Source organism: Varroa jacobsoni, unplaced genomic scaffold (genome assembly GCF_002532875.2).
Source record: "Varroa jacobsoni isolate VJ856 unplaced genomic scaffold, vjacob_1.0 scaffold_344, whole genome shotgun sequence".
Lineage (NCBI taxonomy): Eukaryota > Metazoa > Arthropoda > Arachnida > Mesostigmata > Varroidae > Varroa > Varroa jacobsoni.
Genome location: NW_019213246.1, coordinates 90,656 through 113,052, shown reverse-complemented (window position 1 = coordinate 113,052; position 22,397 = coordinate 90,656). Strand labels below are relative to the sequence as shown.

The window sequence follows — 22,397 nt, the reverse complement described above, 5'->3', positions numbered from 1 at the left end:
ATGAGGACCATGTCCAAAACACTAAATTCCGTCCGGGCTTCTATAGCCAGATGAAAAAATTTCCTAACATACAAACGTACGTTTTGGCGTGAAGAATAACTCAAAAACAAGGTTTACCGATGTAAATCAAAATACGAAGTAAATACTAAAACCTGTAAAAAAAAAAAAAAAGCTGCGAAAAGTTGTTATTCGTGTACAATGCATTAACACCGCGTTGAAGATTTGAACCAGAAAATTACGTGCTTGTTTCTTGTGCCTTACAGTGAAGTCGGAATAAACAGTTATAATATTTAACGCTCATTTACAAATCATATTCATAGGAAACACGTTGCATTTGTATCGAATAATAGCCGATGTTATTTATAGGTAATTTTACTGGTTTATTTTATGCGCTCGTTACTGCTAGTGCATCAGCGGATGACAGTTTGCTTAATTCGGACAATATATGTAAACAACAGTTCGATAAAGCTTGCGTGATACAAGCAAAATGACAATACCGTTTCCGAAGTATAATATGTGTACATGTATAACCGCCATTGCTGTTGAGCAAAACATAAGTTTGTGTTTAAAACCTACCGATACCTATTGCACGTCGGTGAGACCCCCTTATTGGTTCATTAAATAGCCCTTGCAGCTACAGTAAAGCCGTAAGCGCTGGTGTTTGGCTCAGCGGTTCTAGAAAAAGTGTTTACTATTATCATACAAGTAGACTGTGTTTTTTTTTAACAAACCAGCCTTAAAATGTGTGCTCTAGTTTTGTGTGGCCATAATGACTTTGAAGTCAGTGTAGCCTTTAGGCGGCGTTAGGAATGTGCTTACTTCATCGAATTTCGATTCCAGTTAGTGCGATGCTGTATAAGTTTCAGTTGCGTTTTTCGATCAATCTTAGCCATAATTTACACGTCTAGGCCGTTATTACGATTGAGATTCCACAACCCTCCCGCGTCGTCTAAATGTGACCGGGTAGAGCGATACCTCTAACAAATCGCGTTGCTTCTGAAAAAAGTTCACAAAGTGGTGGCTGGTTTAATAGAAAAACGTTGTGAAACACTATAGGTGTGCTAATAATTTTCTATCATGCAATGTTGGATTGCTCGCCTTTACATAAATGTTAGAGGTTTCTCTTTACTACTCTTAACAGGCCCAGTTATATAATGCGACTTTAATAAATAAACCCTTTTAAAAAGCTTTGTAATGTCTATATACAGGATGGTAGATTTAAATAAGTGAAAACTTTGGCGGGTTGCTTTTCGTGACGAACATGCGTCCATCCACTATTCGTGGTGCCGGCCAGAAGCCAGTTCTATCTAAAACAGAACAACAAATTCATCACGGCAAAACACAGTGTTTAGAAAATTTTGAGCTAAGATCAGCGATTATCCAATATTTCTCCCTCCCTAATCAAAAATTGAAAACTTCGTGCGAAATCGATCGTCTGTATTATTGCTAGTTTTCGTGTGGCTTAAAATACAACAAAAGAATTCCAGAAGGCTGGACGATTTTTTGGGATAGGGCTTGGATTTGAAGAACTCGAAAATTCACTAAAGAAATGGCTCACAGCCATTTTCGATACGTCTAGGTTTCTAATACGTAAAGTAAGGACCGTTTTAAAGAAAAGAATATTAATTGCCAAAGAGAACCTTCAGCAGTTCGTCTTTTTGAGACTTTTTTTGAACATTTGTACTCTTAGGATTCTAGCCTTCTATCAAACTGAAATGTATGAAATTTTTCAGATGCAGCTTATTTGAACGACACTTTAGTGAGTTCACATCCAGCAGTATCACTTGACGATTACAAAGTAATTCGCGGATTAAAAAAAGACATTATGAAGATTACTAACAGTAGCTTGAGTCCCGAATTGAAGCTCTCAGCGAGGTGGATTACACTAAATGGCCAGTACCATCAGGAATAATATTTTTAAAAATACCTGTCTTTATTTAGGTGGTCTGAGAAACAAAGCATAGATCTCAATCTATACGCTCCACACTATATATATATATATATATATATATAACACAAGAAATCTACAGATATTGTGTAATAGGTGTTGTAGATGGGACTTGAAACAGCAAAAACTTCTGGTTGTTTTGGACTAAACACTTGGCCATTCGAAAAAAAAATATATATATATCTAACAGGAAGCAAAATTAGGTCGCAAGCATGCTCCGAGAGTATATTCCGAAGAAGGTTAAGTTGAATGACAACAGATATGAATTTTTATAATAAACTATTTTTTATTCATTTTAGAATTTGACACCGTTACAGTTTTACGTTATATATTGCTACATCTGCATGGTGACATTGCCATTTGTGATTTTTCGTGTTCTCTTCCCTCTATTACGTGTGCAGCGTTGGACTAACTTCAGATATCTTTTGTAGTTTTGACCCTCGATTTTAATCACTTGTTGCATCTGTATATGCCATTGTCATCATTCAATTAACAACTGAGCTGACATAAATGTTGAATGATACTCAATCCAAATTTACCGTTACTTGTATGTATTCACATTTTTCGTTTTTTTTTCTCCTCTCTTGAATTCGTTCCTTTCTCAAATAATCGTTTCTTTGCTCCAAAATAACGTAATGCTAATATGTTTTCAGTAAAGTTGGCGAAGGTCTGTCGGAACACATACTGACATGACAGACGCGACTGGTCTGTAATCGATTTTTAATCGCGGCCTACCTTGAGTAAACCAGCTAAATTTACCAAATGTCAAAGGTGTGCTTTTTTAATATTTAATTTTCCAACGTTTAATATCTTATTGCAGTTAGCCAATAAGCAATCAAGTCGACCGGCACAGTGTAAAGAAAGTACTTGTTGAAATATTATTAACATTTCTGTCGACTTACACAAGAGATACATACAGTGTGCCTCAAACAAACGTATACACGTTAATTTATTGAATATTTTTTGACAATTTACATCAAAACTATGTTTTATTAAGTATTCGGGAGGACCTTGGTAGAGATGGCCAGTTTTATTTCCAACAGCAGGTGTACTTTTATCGTGATGTAAGAGCACATATTAATAAAAGAGTTTTACAAATAGAGAGGTGTAACGAAAAAATCCCATGAAATACACTGCACCTCTCCAGATCTAATGCCAATTTTCTTTTTCTTGCGAAGATATCTTAAAGAAAAAGTACGTTAGAAAACCGATGATCTACGAAGTTTACAAAATTTACGAAAATTACATTTTTGGGACACTCTGTGTAGTAGTTAGGAATGCCCCCTGAGGCTAACCATTTAGTAAACACAGTAAAATTTTCTTGATCTACTCTGAAACGATGCAACTGTATCGCCACTCTAAAGATTATTTCTATTAATAATAATTATTTTATTCATTCCTATCATAGCTATAATTCTTATCATAAATGTTTTATAATAATATTAATTACTATTATTTTATTATGTAACATTTGTGAATGCAGCAAAGCTCATTTCTTTAGCTAATGAACGCGGTTTTTTAGGGCACATTTTATTAGTATAGCTCCTACAAACTAGAAAAACAAAAGAAAACGAAAATAATAAATATGTACAGTATCTCCTATGATACCGGTCCTTCTCGTTCATTATCCACTTAGTTTTCTAATCTTTTTATATATATATTTAGTATATCCTCTCATAATCGCGTGTATAATCTTGAAAATGATGCACTTATCCATGTGCTAGGTATGTATCGACAATGTTGACAAGAGCTAAGTTCTTTATGATAACCAATTAATAGTATTGGTTGGCTAATTACTAAGGGATATAGTTGTAGACCTTTCAGGTAGTATTGCGTCCCCTCCTATAGCAGCGGTTTTCGTAGTATGCACTTTTATTTATATACTAATAAATTTCAACACACTTTGCACAATTCAGATACATAGATTTCCTCCAAATCCAAAAGCATCCTTCACTTCCTTTTGTCTACTAGAGATGCTGAACTCTTGCTGTAAGAAGAAATCTATGGGGCTTTGCTACCCCGCCCGCTCTCGCCATGGAAAGCTATTGGATGGGTCCCTGCTTAATTACCCCATTTAGTTCTAAGTACGTTCATAGGTTTTTAATTTGTTTTCGTAACAAACACTATCTATCTATGTAAGTCTGTCAAGTAGCTTTAATCATTGTACAGTCTCTTTGTCCACATGACATACATTTCTGCAGAAATTTACTTACTTGTACATAAGCAATAATAAGATTTACTACGGCGCTTAAGAATGTGAATGTGTATGTACGCTTTAGGTGCACTGGATCAGCACTTTTTCTCATCGTAATCATGTGCACCAGGGTTTACTGCTGCCCCTTTCGAGATTTGTAGCTCCTGTAAGGTACATACATATTACAGATACACCTAAGTACGACATACAGAACCAGCGGCTATCTTGTCGATTCTATTACATAAAAACCGATAAAAAAATGGGGCATCAAATTTTTTAAAGGAAAAAGCATGTTATATAGCCGATTCCGTTCTAATCATCAAGCTGTAGACTATTGTTTCAATAGAGTCTTGCATGTAGTTTATCACCCTTTATACAAAAGAAGTGTTTTTCAATCGTCATGTTCGTTTATGTCAAGTGTTAAAAGTATGCGAACTATAAGAAAACGTATAATCCTTAGATTTGATTGTTTCTACATGTACGGTCTTCATCTGCCTTTTTTATACTTACACGTACAGTGCCGAGCTTTTTATGAAAAGTTACATTCAGCCGAAGTATCGGTGCAACTGGGTAAACGCTTACAAAAACAACAAGTATTGTTCCAGATATCAATTCTATGGACTTAGAATAAAGGCGCACATAAATGCCTTACTTCCACATTAGCAATAAAGTAATCTCAATATGTAATCTACTCTAAGAGACGTTTTCGAGTAACGTTTGCCACTTTCATTTTTTTTTAGCTCTAATTAAGAAGGATCATTAATAACAAAAATCCACTTGGCTTAAATTAGTTATTCTCCAAGGCGAATTTAAGTCTATAACGGTGTATCCGATTTACTGCTCGGGCTCGAATAAATAACTTAATTTCCACATAAACATGCCTGCATTTTCAAGATCTATGAAAATAATAAATATTCTAATTCCACAGATACCAAATGACAGTCATGTTTGACATAGAGTCAGCCAATGTGTGACATCTATAAGTGAAGTCACAGTATCTTAGAATGACACTGACTGCCTTTTTTCAACTCCTCTTGTAAATTACATAATCTCATTACGGACAGATATGAATCTCTAGTTCAAAGAATGGCGTAAGGAGGCTCGCAAACCTTTTTTGCAGCAGCTTTTTGAGATTTTTCATTTAGTAGTAGTGCATCTAGATCAGGCTAAAAAAACTGCACGCTGATATATTTATTTTCGTTCTGTTAAATGATTTTTCGAATAGATACTGACTCAGCAAGCTCGTCAGACGCCCTGGAATCTAAATACTGAGCTACGAGTTCTTACTATCGGTGTCAGTCTGTCGTGAGCAAAAAAAGACGTCCTTAAAGACAAAGTTTAACAATCGGCAATATATCACTAAGTCTATTTTGTCTCCTTAATCGGTGTTACTACTCATTACCGAGCGAATGGCAAAGTCAGATATGAAGATCGCTTAAAAAATCAGCGTAGTGAGAAGACAACGATGTGAACTACGTACACGGCTGTACATAATGCCATTTCCTATATAAGGGAAATATGAATGAAACAAAACGAGAACACCGGCAGCATCTTCAGTGGGGCTTCACCCCGACTCTACGAATAACGAACGCTGTTTATCCATTTGACAGTAACTGCCACTAGGTAGATAATTTTCCAACTAATGAAGCACCCACGATGTGCAGTATGCGCTGAGTCCATTTGTTTTATGTTTATATTGTGTTCACATTCATCACATTTACACATATGCACAAGGTTCGTACCTTTATCTCTATTGTAATAACAATTAGAACACATAGCGTAAGAATGCATACAACAATTTTGTACATTTGTTAGCAACCGATTGTGTACGCATAGACTTTATAAATAAAATTACAAAAAGCCGCAGGATGGCAAAATCCATCGTAAATTACAAGAATAAAATCTACAAACAAAGGAGTGGCAATAGAATCGAGGAAACACGTTCATTAGCAGCACGAGAAAGCCTCCACTATTTATAGGCCTGTAAAAATAGACGAAACAAATTTACCGGAGTTAACGAAACAGTAAAAGGTTGACTACTAACTATTCAAATAGTTATCTCATTTTAATGGCATAATCATCTGAAGGAAAAGTACACAAAAACAGATCTGTACTAGTATCTTGTAAATCGGTAATTATTGAACACAAGCATTGTTCAAAATAAAATAAAAATAAAAATAAATAAACTCTTTGCTAGTCTGTTTTAATTCAACAGTTAGTTTGACTAAAATTGACCAAAAGATAAAGACGTTTAAATCTCCTCTAAGCCTCGAGACGTGGGAAGAATCATCCTTTATTCTTACGATGATGTACAGAACGCGCTTGACCAGTGTCAAAAAAAATCATCGCATTCAGTATTTTTTTTTAATGAAATTTACATATTTGTCGGTAATCTGAATGACTTCATTCATACTCAACCATTGTTGGGACAATAGTAATATTGACATCTCTCGTTGACATCACCATCATCATCACTATCGATTTCCGACTCATGTATTTTTAGTTGCAGCTAAGTGTCCCATACATACCTAATATCTTGGACTTGTCATCCACATATTATTACTATTATTTTTTAATGTTATAATGGATAATAAGTGCAGTAATAATATATATATATATATATATATATATATATATATAGTATTGTTGTTGATGGAACGACTCAAGCAAATCGCTTATATCTCTGCTCATAATGTTTCTTCAGGGGCGGATTGAGCGATACGAGCTGCTTGATGACACTGTCCAAAACGTACGCCCTGAAACAAATGCAGCAATGAACCCGATCAAGCATAGCAAACTCCAGTGCCACAAATTAGAATAAACGCAAAAATTTTACCCAGTGTTTTTCAATTACGTCGAGTTATCGACTAATTGTAAACAAACGAATGTCGCAGCGCTTATCGACAGATAATCAAAACTCCCTATAGGAATAAAGAAATTACTCTTTATGTAAGTAGGGCATGCTTTACTGCTTTCGTAGGTTTCGCTAAAAACTTCCAGCGCATCTACTGGATTTATATAAGACACCATATTCCTACTTCATTATTTGTCTGATGCTCATGCTAACTGTGTACATAATGCTTCGTATTGTCCAAACATTACATTTACTGTGTCAGCACATTCACAGCCTCTATATACAAATTAGTACTAGGCTAAAATGGAATCAATTCATGCTGCTTACCGAATCTCTTGTCCTATAGGCGCAGAACATATAGGACACGCGTCCTTCTTTCTCCGCCAACTGCGGATACACATCTGGCAAAAGTTATGTCCGCACGATAGCGTCACCTGGCAAGATGAATTTTCCAGTGATATAATCAACATTTTTCGACGGAAAATCCTAGCATAATTTAAGCATGTTCATATTTTTAGAACTGCATAAAGTAGGATATTACTTGAGTCCAATAATCCAATAAAATGGAAATCATTTAGACGTGAATAGTTACGGCTTCTGCGATACACTGTTACTTCACGTACTGTAAGAGAATGTAGAAATGGGCAACTTAGCTAGATATTTGCTTAGTGTAAATAACTGTTTACGATAAAGCAAAAACTTTGCTTCGCCTACTATTTTTATTAATACTACGTTTTGCGACTGCCGTAAAACCCAATAGTTGTAATTAATCTACGGGCTAAGTAAAACAGGCTTCCAATTTTAGCCTTTCTATGGTAGAGAAACGGATACGTAAATGCAGCAACGTGGGTGCAAACGTTCTTCGTATACGTACAGCACTGATGAACAATTCGGAGCATATGGAACACGTAAGCTCTTCTTCCATAATGTTCTCTACGCGTTTTACCACATCCGTCTGGATAGAACTATGCGCACCACCGATGGCCCCGGACACCGCGCAGATTGCACTGCCACCCACGCAGCCCGGATCCCCCCCTGGGGCAGACGTTTATTTAAAAAAATGTTGAATGAATTAGGAATGATGAAAAGCCCATTCATTTCGTCTGCTTGCCGCGTATCTAGGAATGATTGCCGCATCAAATTTTGTGCGTAGGAAACAATAAAATCTCGTTGATAATGTCTATGTGTTGGCCTACCTGCAGTGCAGTGCAAATGGGCGGCCCCATGTTGCGATGCGCCATGGTGATCCCCAGTAGAACACCTGGAAGATGACCCACTGCTAGCAGCAGGAAGGCAACCTACCTTCTCGGTATGCGGCTCCTCATCTGTAAACCATTGTGAAAAGATTCGACCGTTCTCAGTGCCAATGCACTTTCAGGCAAATGCCGTATAACTATACTTTCGGATTAATATGTAATCATTTGTTAAAGCTAACTATAAACGCTGACGTTATATTACGATCTGTATAAATTTCATGATCACTATGATACTGTCTTCTATCGTTAGGAGAGAACTCGCCGTCACTACGCTATCGGATCACGTAATTTTTTAAAGATCATGCGCATAACGTATTCGTATTAAGTATACTTAAATCTGAAAAGATTTCTGAAAAGATAATATTTTTTAAGTCAGATTTTAGAAAAGCGATCGGTAGTCCTAGAAGTATTTCTTTGAATTGGAGTAATTCTTGGCTAAATAACTGAAGAGGTTCACCTGTTTATTTAATTATCTACAGTTTTTACAAAATAATTCTCCGACTACTATCTGATAAACGAGTACGTTTTGTTCGGGGTGCAATCTAGGTTCTTTAAAATACAAGAATAGTGTGGACATACATTCAGACAGAATAATACAAATATAAATATGATATCCGCTCTAGAGATAGAAAACACGAACCATTTTCTTCGTTATTACTTTCAGGTATGGGCTGTTCTTTAAGCTGACGAGCAGAGTGTGAGGAGCCTGAGCAGGACTTCCCATGTGGGCCCGCCCCAGCAGGAGTATAGATTACTTTATTTGCAGCTGTGGATAACCAAAATACAGTATTCAAGGACACCTGAAATTAGAAGCGCGGATATATTACACGAACACATCGTTTGCGAACACATATCACCTTAACATATATCAGTGGGGCCTAATTCTAATGTTGTTTTTTGGTCCATGCCAGTTCACTTAATAGATTTTCTACTTCATCGTCTATACTAATTAGGCTTTACACATGAAAATTACTAAGGAATTGGATGAAAGCGATAACTAAATAATCAGTTCTGACCAGCTTGGCATCCTCGTCATCCGGAATCTGCACAAACTGGAACGCCATATTTGTTCGATGTATCGGGCCCAGCGAGATCACGTCCTGAGCAAATTGAAATTGCGGCTACCGTTAGATTGTCAATCGCATGATGTACTGCCTCAGCTTCCTCCGTTAAAATCGTGCCAGTCTTTTGCAGTGGTGCGTAATTCAATCCATATACTACAAATATTCGCTTTTATACTGTTATGTACGAAGCTGCTGCACTATCTGAGCACTGTTGGCTCTGACGAACAATGAAATAATATTAAAAATGTGTCTCAAATTTTTCAGCCTCATTATCAAAGAAACTATTAAATCTTTCCTTTAAATAGTAAGCCCGACGCAAATTGAACTTCAGGGAGTAAACTGGCTCTTTGAGCCACTCACCGGTCAGTATTTTCGATTCTCTTTGGATTGAGAAAGAAAAACAGGCAGCCAGGTACCCCATTGAAGTGAAGTCCTGGAATCAGACCACCCATTTCTTTTTCTCGATATATTTACTGTGCTCCAAAGGCTACTGGCAGTGAGATACGATCCGAGAAGCCACTAGGTCTTAACGATACTTTATAACTCGTAATCTTTCTTCACTCTATTAGACATTTTGGGTTAGCATATGCCGATGGCCAGGCTTGAATCAGCGACACCTGCCCGAACCGACGACTCATTGTATCGGTAAACATGCATGCAGCAATATCAATGATAGCCTTCCACAAATTGGACAGTGTATTTGAAAGAACGTCTGTTTCAAACTAGACATGAAATTCTGTATTTTAATACAGGCCTAGCGGCAAGTGGGATGGTAACAGCTTGAAATGATGTCGTGTCAATTTTTACTATATTTACCCTAACAGAACCGTGTTTAGTTAGGAAACCATATTGCCTAGCTAGTCGTATAACTTGAACACGTTATAGCAATTCATATGAATTAGCCTCGCCTAAATAAGACACTCAAGTTTTGACACTATCAGAAATTTATCTGTTGAAACGTTTCAGTTTACCTCCGATTTAAGATTGGCGCACGCAGGGGGTTCGATCTTCCTGTGATTGACGTAAACTCCGTTGACCGAAGCGAGATCGCGCACAGTCCAGCTGCCTCCTTTACTTCGTCGAAACTCCGCATGCCTGTAAAATTGGATTTCAGAGATGAGAAATAAAATCGTCTGTAGAGATTTTAAGCGTAACAGTAAAAGTAAACATGCTATTCTGAAGCGAGGTCGCTTCAGAATCTACTGTATATGTTAGTATAAATGAATATCGTGGTAAGATGTGATCTCGGCCATCCTTTAACATACCTACTGTACATATCACATTGTCAACACTTCTATGAAAAGCAAACCTTCTGTATTTTATCAGTAAATCCATCAGCGGTAATTCATCTCTGAACGCGTAGCCATACCCCAGCTTGAGAAAATTCTAAATGAATACAGCCGAATTAGTAAAACAGCCTAAATTGTGCCTAAATTGTATACATTATTACGGCCTGTATTCACCTATTGGCGTCTAAATATTCGGTCTAAAACAGTTACACACGGGAGCGGTGTAAATCCAGGTGAGCCTTAGAGACGTAAATTCATAGCGAACACCCAACCCTAGCATCAATTTCTACAGCATTATCACGATTACTCTTTATAACCATTACTACTAATACAATTCTTCCGGTGATTTTTACGGTTTATTATCATAATCTACTCTCTTGTTGCTTAGTGCGAACGCAAAAAGACAGACCGTCAGCTCGATTTTGTTAAGCTATCAGGCACAGCTGATCCGTTTGATTGATATTCTCTGATACAGAAAAGACGCACCTGGCAAAGCGGCCATTTGCTATGAGAGATCAATTTAAGTCTTTGGAAAGAGCGTTATCCCTCGGAGATGCCTGGTTAAGGACTAGTGTAAACTGCTTCCTTGATTCCAATCGATTTGTCTGCTAATCGCAACTGCATTTGTAAAAATCAGTATACGAAGCTAACGTTACGTTTACCAGTTACACAACCTCTTTTAAACTAAAGGTCTATGACTCTTGTTATTTATGTTTAAATTAGTGTAAAAGCATAATTTACTAACTGAAGGAAGACAAAACATATCACCTACCGAACTGTGGAAAATTCTAGCCTGTGGCACCGACTACTATAGGACTATATAAAATAAACCACTGTTATCGATCGATTCACGCGCTTACCGGAGTTTCGTTCTAGCGTGAGGACAAATCGGATGAGAAAAAGATTCGATAGGAATATGTTTTCCAAGAAAAACGATCATACAGACCAACAGAATGATCCATTGAAAAACTGGAGTGAGTCATTTTTTAATCGAAGCTGCTTGCTCTGTGGGCACCGTGCCCTTTATTCTCAAGCCTCGATTGTAGACCAACGTTAATCGATTCGGCTATAGGAGAAATAACTATTATTAATAAGCTAATACATAACTTGTTTGTAAATATAACAGTACGGTAATTTTAATTTGGTGATAATAAAGTGATTGACATAAGCAAATATAACTAGCAGCAAGTATTGGCAATAGTTCATACACCTAGTAACTTAAACGCTAATACTTTAATACAAAACAAGAAAGATGCTTTATAAGGGCGATTATGGAGGCTCATTCAAAAAATGACGGCCATCAGGCTACCTTCAAATGACCAATTTTGTTTTTAAATATTGTCTTCGAAGCAATAGTGAACATAAAAAACTTGTTTCAACTTGGACCGCATTTAAATAACCGTGGGGAAATGTCTGCAGGTAGTGTAGGGTAAATTACAGTAAAACCTTTCTCACAAGAAATGCTGAAAGAATCTAAGTTGAAGAAGCTCGAGGAAATTTTTGAGAAAATATGCAGAAATAAACGTAATACCACCTTCTAAATAATTCGCACAGCCCATTTAAACATTTTCGTATGAAACACACGGTCGTGTCTACAATATACCTACAATACAGGTACTCGCTATTAATTTTCTGATGTTTAGTATATTCATTAGAATAAGTTCAGCTTACGAGAGGAATATCTTATAGAAATATCTAATGCAGCTCGCAAGAACCGTAAATTAAAAACAGCAACTATTTAGAAAAAGAAATTAAATTATAATATTGTTATGGATTGTATATCACCCACAGGCTAATATATCGTATAATATAACATGTTTAAGGCATCGGTCTTGGCAAAATATGAGTAATTAAATGTATGAAATGAAAATAGCATTCAGCTGTAAAAAATTATCTTGCTACTTTAAATTCGCTGGCACAGTAGTTTTAGTTTTCCTCTGGTTTTGACCGACCTTCTGGAAACGATGACAGAGTGTATCGAGACAGAGCAATTTCCTGATCGTCCAAGGATCTCCTCATCTAGCTTTAGCGGTATCTCTCGCGTCGGTTCGGCGCGCATCATAAGACAGTTCGCCGTCTCCGCGGCAGAGGCAGCCATCATTACCTGTTGACGTTAACGAACGAATGCGGATACAATCGTCTTCAGACAAAATTGACCGCGGGCGGCAGCAGTAACAGTACTCAATTAGTGAATCAGCCAGTCACATGAAATCATGAGCTTGCAAATTGTTTCCGTTTTTATACATTAAACGCAATGAGAAACGATGATCGATTGCGACACTATCACAAACAATTAACAGTAATGCGATACACATCTATCTGTAGAGCGGTTGTTATTGTTGACAAACGGCAACAGATCTCCGGAGCGCCTTCCAATTGATAGACCGGTTATCCGCACAGTCGTCAGTAGAATGCGTCCGTAGGATCGAATGAGCGGCTGCGTGAGCACGAACAAGAGTCGTTACGGACCCAAAGGGAACACAACACACCCTCTCTTAATTTGAGATTGTTATATTTTCGTAATAATATGATTTTCTTAGAGTTGCCGTTGTTATAATGATTGTTCTCCACGAATTGATGATCGGTCAACATTATTTAGCCAACAATTGTCAAAATTCTGGAGAACGTCGTAGTAGAAGCTACCGCTGCTGTAACCGTGATGACGCTGTCGTTGCTGTTTGGGGATGCTGACCGTGATGATAATAGCGAGGTCTTCTCTTGATCTGTTTTAGCCGCTTCTGCTGCTGCCACTGGCGCTAGAATTTTGAACAGTTGTTGTCGAGAGAGTCAAACTGCGCTTGGCCAATGGCCGCGTTTTACCTTTACCACAACTACTTTTCCCGCATTTTATTTCGAGCAAGATTGCACTTGTTGATATAGATATCAATCAGCCCAAATCAACATAGACTTGCTTGTCCCTTACGTAATTATCTGGACAAGTAATCACGGACATACTGATATCACCTCAACAACGCATCGACGGATTCCGACCTACTGCAAGACTTATCACCGGTTGCATGACATCAGGGCTGTTAAAGAATGGAGATATTAATAACGTATGCTTCGTTGGTATTATTTCATTTCAAGTCAATGATCTCAATTTGAATATTTCCGTCGCTGAGATCCTTTTGACGCATAGGTAAATTTCTCAAAATTACTATCTGTCACTTCAGGATTATGTGAAGGCTTCAAGGTGAACTGATGATTTATTGTCGTTTAGTGACACAAAATTTCAATGTTTTTATAAAGGTCGAATGACTTCTGTTTCTTATTTGCTAGATAATATTTCGTTAATCTCTCTCGTTCTGTAAAATTACAGATTGCAGCTTTTTATTGTTGTTGTTGTTGTTGTTGCTGCTTTCTTTTGTAGTGAAAGCCATCAAAAATGATGTTCGCGCTCCATTGCCACAGCAAATAATTAACTCATCTCTGCAGTCCTTGAACAGGCATTAAATTGGGTGTATTGGATGCATTTGAAGAAATTCTCAACAACGACAACTGAAGGGTCTAAATTGACATTAGAGAACCAATTCACTCCGACACCACTATGGCCTTAGCTGGCGGTCTACAATCTATGCTGCAAAATCTTCGGCCTTGACACGGAGCAGCCCTTTAATATATATTTTATTGATAAATGAACGACTTGCGTCTTTTCATTAGGTGTTGCATTTAAATGAGTGTAAGGCCTGATACAGTGTTGCCGCTGTACCAGGCGACCTTACACCTACCGCTTTCCTATGGTTCTAATTTTACCACAGGGAACTCATACGACGACAAGTTCAGCTCTTGTGTTACAACAATGTTAACCTCTTAGAAAAACGGTGAGTCTTGAAACATTACTTATGTTGAGTTGTCGCTGTTCACAAAATCGCTGATTCGTTCGTAATTGCGTAATTGCGATTCGGCTAGTACGCCGTTCATACCGTCCAAGCGTTTATCCGCGCTTCTTGAAGTACCAATAGAAAGAGCAGCAGCTGTTATTGCTAGGATATTATTGTGGTCCGTCATTGATCGCCTTCCTCATTGTGTTCGTCGAAAAATCGTTTTGGTGGCAAATTAAATATCAATCACTTTAGGCAAGGCCTTTATGGCAATCCTGAACTAACACCGTTCCAGTTTTATTGTACCACTGTGTGCTAAGAATGGGAAAATTTCACACATTTCACATCATTGGCTTTCGTCCCCACCCACGGCCAAATTCGTTTTACTGCTGCTTTACCAAAGAGCAAGATACACTTCGATGAGACATCTTTTGTAGATTGGAGACGACAACAACAGTAACAGTAGCAGTAGCAGTAGCAGCAGCAGCAGCAGCAGCAACAACAACAACAACAACAACAATACGCTGCTCTTCAGCTTTCTGTCTGAGCTTCCGATGAGTGAATTGCCCGAGCAAGCACTAGCAATAGGAGCACCCCCGTAATTTCCTCCCTGTCTCGTTGTCTTCTTTATCGTTGGCTGGCGCCGTCTCGTAACAGGGGGTATTATTTGTAACAGCGTAGGTAGTCCAGAGCAGACAATCAGTTCCACCGCCAATGCTACTATCGATGTCGACCACCAGCACCACCGCAGCAATCAGCTCATTTGCCTCGGTCAGCTATCGTGCTATTGCATATCGTGCTGCTGCTGTTGCTGCTGCTGCTGCTGCTGCTGCTACTGTCGATAGGGCGAGTGGAGCAGACCGTCAGTCTGTCAGGCAGTTAGCCATTCAGCCAGCCAATTAGGCGACAGATCATAGCAGTTGCAGAGGTGATGGGCGAACGAGTTGCTATTTCTCGTTCGGCCTTCATTCTGCAGCTGAGCTGAACAACTCACAGATCCGCTCCTTAAGGGCTGAACCCGTCGTTAGGACTTGTTCCGTGCTATGTGTGTGCAGTTCTGCTCATGTGGAATAATATCCGATAGTCGGAAAGGATACGGAGCAACAGCAGCGTAGGGAACCGCGACGGCAGCTGCGCTGGTTTCGGAGCCTGAGCTGGCCCTGTCGGCAACTTGACATTGGTTTGTTTTGGATGGTTTCTGTGTGGTTTCGAGTCTGTGCTTATTCTACTGCTTCGATAAAGCCGCTGACAGTACGTGATTAAAGATCGGCTTGTGCTCACTGTTGTTTCAATCATCCCGGTAGATGATCGGTCACAAGATATGGATCCCAGTTGTCCAATAACTGCTATATTATATGTCACCGTCGCTGTATCAGCTATGTGTTCTCGGTTTCATAAACAAAATATTACTACCACTAATCTGTCAGGTCGGTCTTCAATAAATAGACTTTAACGTGTTTTACTGATTCGGACACATATCGTTTGAGGAGAATCCATCAGATTTATAAGCCAAGCAGGAATTGTTTATCTGGGAAGATCGTCTTCATCTAAAGTAATATACAGTGATAAATTGTACTGCCCAAAGGACCAGCATACATCCACCAAACCATTTAACAAACAGGTACGAGCTTACGAAGATTAATACACAAAAATTAATTCAAATATCGATGCACTCCAATATGATTTTTTGGCTTACTCAGTATTCTGGCATACTAAAGTAAAAATCTTTTCAGCTTTATTATTGGTCATGGCTGAAACAACAGCGACGTATCCAATCTAAATACTTAAAATCATGTTATTTTTTTGTAAAATCAAATAAAATATATTTGACATGCTTGTTTTAGAGCAAAGTATGTAATTGTTATATGTACATAGAAAGTTAATATAGCTATTTTAATCACTGATTCCTAAAACTAAATTCTGAGCAGCAATTTTGCGCTGAAACTTTGTTACGCATTCTTCACACTTACTTCTATCGCCTAGGTTATCCATGAACATGAAATAGAACCCTGCCACCTCATTACATATACACGACTGTGTAGTAGCTTACACTGAACAGGGAAAAGTTATTCTTAAATGATGAATTGTTAAATCAATCCAATAGCCTCATCTTTGTTTTTTGGTTATGTACGCACTTTTTTAAACATATTCTGTATTGCTGATATTCGCATTATTACTTGCATTTTTATATATAATAAAAAAAGGTAAAAGTGTATAATAATAGTTATACTGCTTATTTGAACAGATAGATTTGTCTGTCTATATACAGTCAATACACAGAGATGTATATTATCTATCTGTATTTATGCAAGTGATTCGTATCGACCTTTCTACAAATACATTGGAATAGTCTTCATGATTGATCATTAATATGTAGAAGTTCTGACCAAAAAAACAGTTTTCCAAAAATATCGTTAGCTGTCCTTTGTTTGGACTATCTCGCATTAAGAACTGAAATCCAAAGTAGAGTAGTTGCCATTATTATAACCAGAATTACCCACAGAATCAGAAAGTACCATTGAACTGCACAATAAACTAAAGAGTTTGATTGATAATTTGACGACTGTGTAAACTGTCTCAAGCGATGCTAGTTCAAAGAATGAAGCGATTAGTATGATATGTGATTGTAGTTTAGTTTTTTTTATTTTGCGTCATAATAATAATAATGAAACATAATTAAGATTCGTTAGAAATTAATGCATTTAAAATAAATACACTCTGGTCTCCTTTCAAGAAAAAACGCTAGTAAACTGACCCGAAGCGTTACTCTACCTCTTTTTGTGATCGACGTTTATGCTAATTTAAAATGCATCTCCCGAGTCACTTCAGCTGTCGTGCATTAACCACTTCGACCAATTGAAAACTTCCTGCTGCAAAAGACGCATAGCAAACAAATCAGAGAATTTGTTAGCTGGAAGAAAAACGCCTGAATAATAGAGCGATCGATAATGATTCTCATCTTGTATCTTCACGACCTTCCAGCCAAATTGAGTACAACTCTATTAAATCGCCAACGAACTGTATGACATCAGGCTTAACCAATTTTCACTTTTAATTTTAGAAATTAGAGCGCTCCAGTCTTACTGGCCGATAAAATATCCCATCGTTATTTAAACACCTTCTGGCTATCAAATCGAAAGCACCTACAAAACTTTTTACATGATATTTTTAATAGTCTCTGCATAAATCAACAAATTCTTTCAATAGCTTTAGTTAAACAATAGGTTGGCAACTTTTCTGTTTTTTTTTCGGTAAAATTTAACATTCTATATCATTTAAAGATATATGTATACACTTATAACATAACTAGTTGTATAGGCTTACCTAAATTATCTTTTTTACAACCTTCTATCTTTGGAACTGTTAAAACATTCAAGACAATAAAAAAAAAAAATATTTCTATTAAACGAATAAAGAGGCAATTTTTTTTCCAGATAGGCTTGGCTCACTGTGATATGCTCTATACTATTATTTAACACTTTTTTCCCGATTTTTTTCTGTAGTACACGTTTTGAATTTGCGAAAGCGCATAAGCACTTTATTCAAAAGATTAGTGCTTCAATTGTATATAAATTCTTACATAAAAGTTTTCTGATTTATGTGTGCGTGAATAGCAAAGGTGGGAGTGGACGATTATATTCTAGATTTACAGGGATCTGTTGCTTCACTGATTTATTGCTTGTGTCATTAGAATGGAACGCCGTATCGCTTTGCGTTCCCTTACGGCTTACTTGTCTTGCCGCATCTGTCGAGGATACCTCATCGAAGCGACAACAGTTACAGAATGCCTACATACCTGTAAGTCACTTTCTGTCTATGTTTAGACCAGTGCAAATCTTGTTGCCCTGGTATATCATGGGGTTTAATAAATCAACGATAAACTTTTACAGGTGCAAAGCATAGACAACTTAATCAACATCGCATGGAAGCTATGCATTATAAGAAGAGCATACAGCTAGTTTCATTGTATTGTAGTTTTCATAATGTTTCATTTCAAAGTTTCTCACTTGATGTTCTTAATCGGTTTTCTGAACTAAATGCCTACTCATATTACTAAGCTACTTTATATATCTATGTTTTGAGTTTCGTCCGTTATCGCCATCCGGTATTTCATCAGACGGCTGGCTTCAGCACGAGACGAAATGCAAATCTAGGTACAAGATTAGTAAACAAATACGTTACCCATTATGCTATGACGGGGACAAGTTACTTTATACCAAACGGTTTTTAAGATTTCCTATAAGATATCAGATACTAAAAATGGCATATCTAGCTTAGATATATCGCAGATTGCTCGCTGTATAAACATAAGCCAAATGTGTGTCCGGTAAAAACAACTTGTTATTATTTTTTTTAAAGATTTGCTTTTGTTTTTGACTTTGTTTTACACTTTTGAATTCTTACGAACTTAAAACAAGTTTGTTGTTATATCGTGTACGTGCCATTTAATCAACTGTACCATATTTCCCATTACCGATGTTATAGTCTGCAAAAGTTGCTTAGTAAAGCATCTCGAGGAACGCAACACATGCCCACAATGTGAGACCCTTATTCATCAAAGTCATCCTTTAAACTACATAGCGTATGACAGAACAATGCAGGACGTCGTTTATAGGCTGGTACCCGAACTACAGAAAAGTAAGTTAACGATGCGGCTTGTCTGAAACTCCTTTGTGACAGGTTTAACTTTCGTTTTATTCTGATAGAAAAAAAAACAGATCAGGTCTAATATATTTTCAATAGATAATGAGTGACATGTTTGGAAATATTTCCTTGTAGAGCTTCAGATATCCAACTAAGTGATTACAACTATTCCAGAGGAGCTAAAACGTGAGTGGGAATTTTACGAGAACAAGGGTCTAGCATTCCCTCGAACCTTGCCACCAAACCTTCAAGCCCTGCTCAAGGATGTGCAAGCTGTAAGTAACTTTCTAAGGGAAATTATATTTGTATTTCATCATGATATTAATTCCACAGTTAGTATAACGACATCAGCCGCCGAATGAAACGAGGTTTTCTGTTAAAAATATTCCTTATTTCGACGGCAATAAATACAGGCATTTTTTTTATATACTTACGATACGTGTTTCTATCTTGTTATCTCAGAAGGAAAAACCAGAAAGTGGAAGCGCATCTGCTTCCGGCAGCTCTGCAGCTGGATGTGCACGAGATGGTGCTGGTGCTGATGAGGAAAATCAAGCCGCTAATCACGGTGACTGCCACAGAATGGATGAACAGGTACAGAAATGAACAAGCCGAAAAAGGGGGAGAGGGTTAGGGCCCCGGAATGCGGCATGTGTTTTCTAAAAAGTTACTCATGGGTCTCAAATGAGTAAGGTTAAATAATCGAATTATGAAGTTAGTTTTTATCGACTATAAATACCTCAGGAGGTTTTTTTCACAGTTTTTACCTCTATAATTCTTGGGGTGACTGGGCTGTCTGTAGCAACATCTGCTGTCCAAAAAACTCTGTTTACAGTTCTTTATCACTGCTGTTTCGTAAATAAATTCGCAGGATTCTTTTCCTTGAGATTAAATTCGAACACGTTACGACAAACATCTTTTAATGCAATCCACGTTGCATTTGGGGACACAGCTATTTCTATTTACAAACGGAAATTTGCTTCAGAAAATATTGACTTTGAAGATTTTTACATTATTGCAAGTATCAAGTGAAATCAATGGTTGATGACCCTTGTTGCGTTGCTGTCGCAGTTTGAGAATTGGGTATATCGGATTTTACGGCGAGAAATCATTTGCACTCAATGGGCAAAAATGGAAAGTAAGTTGCTTGTTAAGTAAGCGATGAGCAAGAACGGTGTGTTTGTCGGTTTGCTTTTTACTGCTGCGGAACCAGTGTCAGCGTGATATTTTGTTAACGAAGTGCCACCTGTATTCACCAAAATGACCAAGCGAAGCAACGCTACCGGTAAACAGACCAATGAGCCTGTCTAGGCCCATCCGAAACAAAAAAAGCGCCAACTATAAGTTAGGTAGGCCACTAAAGCTAGAATTCGCTTTGCGTAGCTGGAGAAAATGACAGATGTTCTGAGTGAGAAGCAACCCAGCTTCCTAGATACGCGTTATACTTCACGACCATGCTTTCTGCACACATCGTGAGAGTTCTTATTGCAAAGCTACAAAAAGGATCTTTAGCACACCCACCATACTTACCTATTTCCGCACTCTTTTGAAAATGCGTTTAACAACCGTAATCGAAAACCTGGATTTTGGTTTTTAATGCCAGGATGAAAACATCTGTAGCGCAAGATCTAAGTGAGGCACGATGCAAATCTGTCAGGAAAAAAAACTTTCGCTAAATGAAACTCGATTGCCTACAACTCACTAAACCGTATGTCATGCATCAAAAAATACTACACACTTCTGCAGCGTGATAGATTCAGTGCACCTAGAAGCTTAGTGTCGAATTTTAATGTAATGATTTGTTTCAACATAAATTGTTGCTAGAACAACTGTGGCAATTAAAAGATAAGAATTTCAGCATTAGAACACACAAACTGGTAGCAACGGTTATTAACATGCATTCGTTCCGCATTAGGTAAACCTTTTACTCGAGTCCGATGCTCCTTTATCACTAAGATCGCTGGAAAGAGCCTTTATCCGTGTATCAACCCAGGCGACAGTAACGCACCTTAAAAAGTATCTAGCGAAGAAAATCTTTAACACTACATCAAAATATAATGAGGTAAGTTGGAATTCCTATATCAAAATGCACTGACAGATATCCGCTAGAAATCTGAGCCATGCTCTGAGTGACGTTAGTAGGAGTTCACGTATCATTCAAGTATTAACTGCGAAAAAATAACAAGTACAGTTACTAGTAGCGAAGCTTGGAAAACGCACGATACTCTTAGGATATCGAAAGAAATATATAGGTAGTCAGAAGTTTTTTTCTACTAATTACTCATTGCAAAAGACAAAGTAGTTAGTCACGCATAATCGAAGACGCCACCGGTCATAACCCAGGAAACTATATATATATATATGAGATACCTATTAGATTACATTTGTATGTATTGCGAATTTTAGGTGGAAATCCTCTGCAATCGTGAACTGTTAGGCAAAGACCATACTCTGAAATTCGTTTGCGTCACGCGATGGCGGTTCAAGGAGCCCCCTTTACGTCTCCATTATCGGCCTAAAATGGAATTGTAATAACTTTCTTGCGTAACAGCTACTACATCTTATAACTAAAAATTAGAATTTATTGCCAGTGGATGACTAAAATTAGGTCAACACCTTGTAAGAATTATGTATATACATAAACAAATGACAACTAATGATGTTTTTGTATAACTTGTTTAATAAAGAAACGAGTTGCCTTGTAAACTCCACCATACGACGTATAAACGTGTCGTTCAAGTTACACGAGTGAATGTGTGATTCCTGAGTCACTGTCAAAAATGTAACTCACGAAACATTACAATGTTTACCAGAAATAACTGGCGAATAGTTTCAAAAAGGATTTCTTTGTTTCAAGGTTTAGTATACGCACATAGCGTGATGTACGCATATACGGTAAGCCCTTTCAATCCAATGCTTTTTGTCGTATTATTTAATGGAACTCGAGAGAAACTGAGGGAATGCGACAACGATATGCACAACTGGTTTTCAGTGGACTGTCTACTCATGATACTAAGAGTTTAAAATGGGAATTTGGTTCCCTTCTATTGATAGTTCATAGAGCTTATAGCACCCCGCTACATCACAGCCTTGTTGATGTTGTTTATCTTCAGTAAACAGAAGTTACTATCTGGCCAGTCATGATAGAGACGTAGGTTTGCTTGTAGAATGAATTTATGAGCTACTTAGGTAATTCAACTTCTGAGCGCAGCGTGCAGCAATGAGTTTAATGCATGGATTTCGCTTTAAGTTTTTTTTTATTTTTAACATTCTGTAAATATATTTATAAAATAATAATAGTTATAAGCTATTTTATAAATATATTTA

General features: G+C 37.4%; 2 protein-coding genes and 1 long non-coding RNA gene across 7 annotated transcripts; 2 read left to right on the top strand and 1 right to left on the bottom strand.

The window, feature by feature from the left end:
* The first annotated feature begins 611 nt into the window (after positions 1 to 611).
* Positions 612 to 1,864, top strand: LOC111259556 (uncharacterized). Its single transcript, XR_002679700.2, has 2 exons — positions 612 to 1,595; positions 1,734 to 1,864. It is a non-coding gene; the product is annotated as an uncharacterized LOC111259556 (long non-coding RNA).
* Positions 1,865 to 5,801: 3,937 nt separating this feature from the next.
* Positions 5,802 to 15,222, bottom strand: LOC111259548 (uncharacterized). Of its 2 annotated transcripts, none has more exons than XM_022831654.2 (8): positions 12,558 to 15,222; positions 10,288 to 10,411; positions 9,269 to 9,352; positions 8,893 to 9,052; positions 8,193 to 8,321; positions 7,871 to 8,031; positions 7,324 to 7,430; positions 5,802 to 6,123 (listed from the first exon to the last, which is right to left on the bottom strand). In XM_022831654.2, the coding sequence occupies exons 1-8, from the start codon at positions 12,704 to 12,706 to the stop codon at positions 5,994 to 5,996; spliced, it is 1,044 nt and encodes a 347-aa protein (XP_022687389.1). In that variant the 5' UTR covers positions 12,707 to 15,222; the 3' UTR covers positions 5,802 to 5,993. The 2 variants fall into 2 exon arrangements, with proteins under 2 accessions (XP_022687389.1, XP_022687390.1); XM_022831655.2 differs by lacking the exon at positions 5,802 to 6,123 and adding an exon at positions 6,399 to 6,898.
* A 439-nt stretch (positions 15,223 to 15,661) lies between these two features.
* l(3)73Ah (polycomb group ring finger 3-like lethal (3) 73Ah) lies at positions 15,662 to 21,813 on the top strand. Of its 4 annotated transcripts, none has more exons than XM_022831667.2 (7): positions 15,662 to 16,047; positions 18,118 to 18,224; positions 18,912 to 19,064; positions 19,245 to 19,345; positions 19,536 to 19,664; positions 20,986 to 21,132; positions 21,477 to 21,813. In XM_022831667.2, the coding sequence occupies exons 2-7, from the start codon at positions 18,119 to 18,121 to the stop codon at positions 21,600 to 21,602; spliced, it is 762 nt and encodes a 253-aa protein (XP_022687402.1). In that variant the 5' UTR covers positions 15,662 to 16,047; position 18,118; the 3' UTR covers positions 21,603 to 21,813. The 4 variants fall into 4 exon arrangements, with proteins under 4 accessions (XP_022687402.1, XP_022687401.1, XP_022687400.1 ...); XM_022831666.2 differs by having other exon boundaries at positions 15,668 to 16,047; positions 18,046 to 18,224; positions 19,533 to 19,664; XM_022831665.2 differs by having other exon boundaries at positions 15,668 to 16,047; positions 18,041 to 18,224; positions 19,533 to 19,664.
* Positions 21,814 to 22,397: the final 584 nt, after the last annotated feature.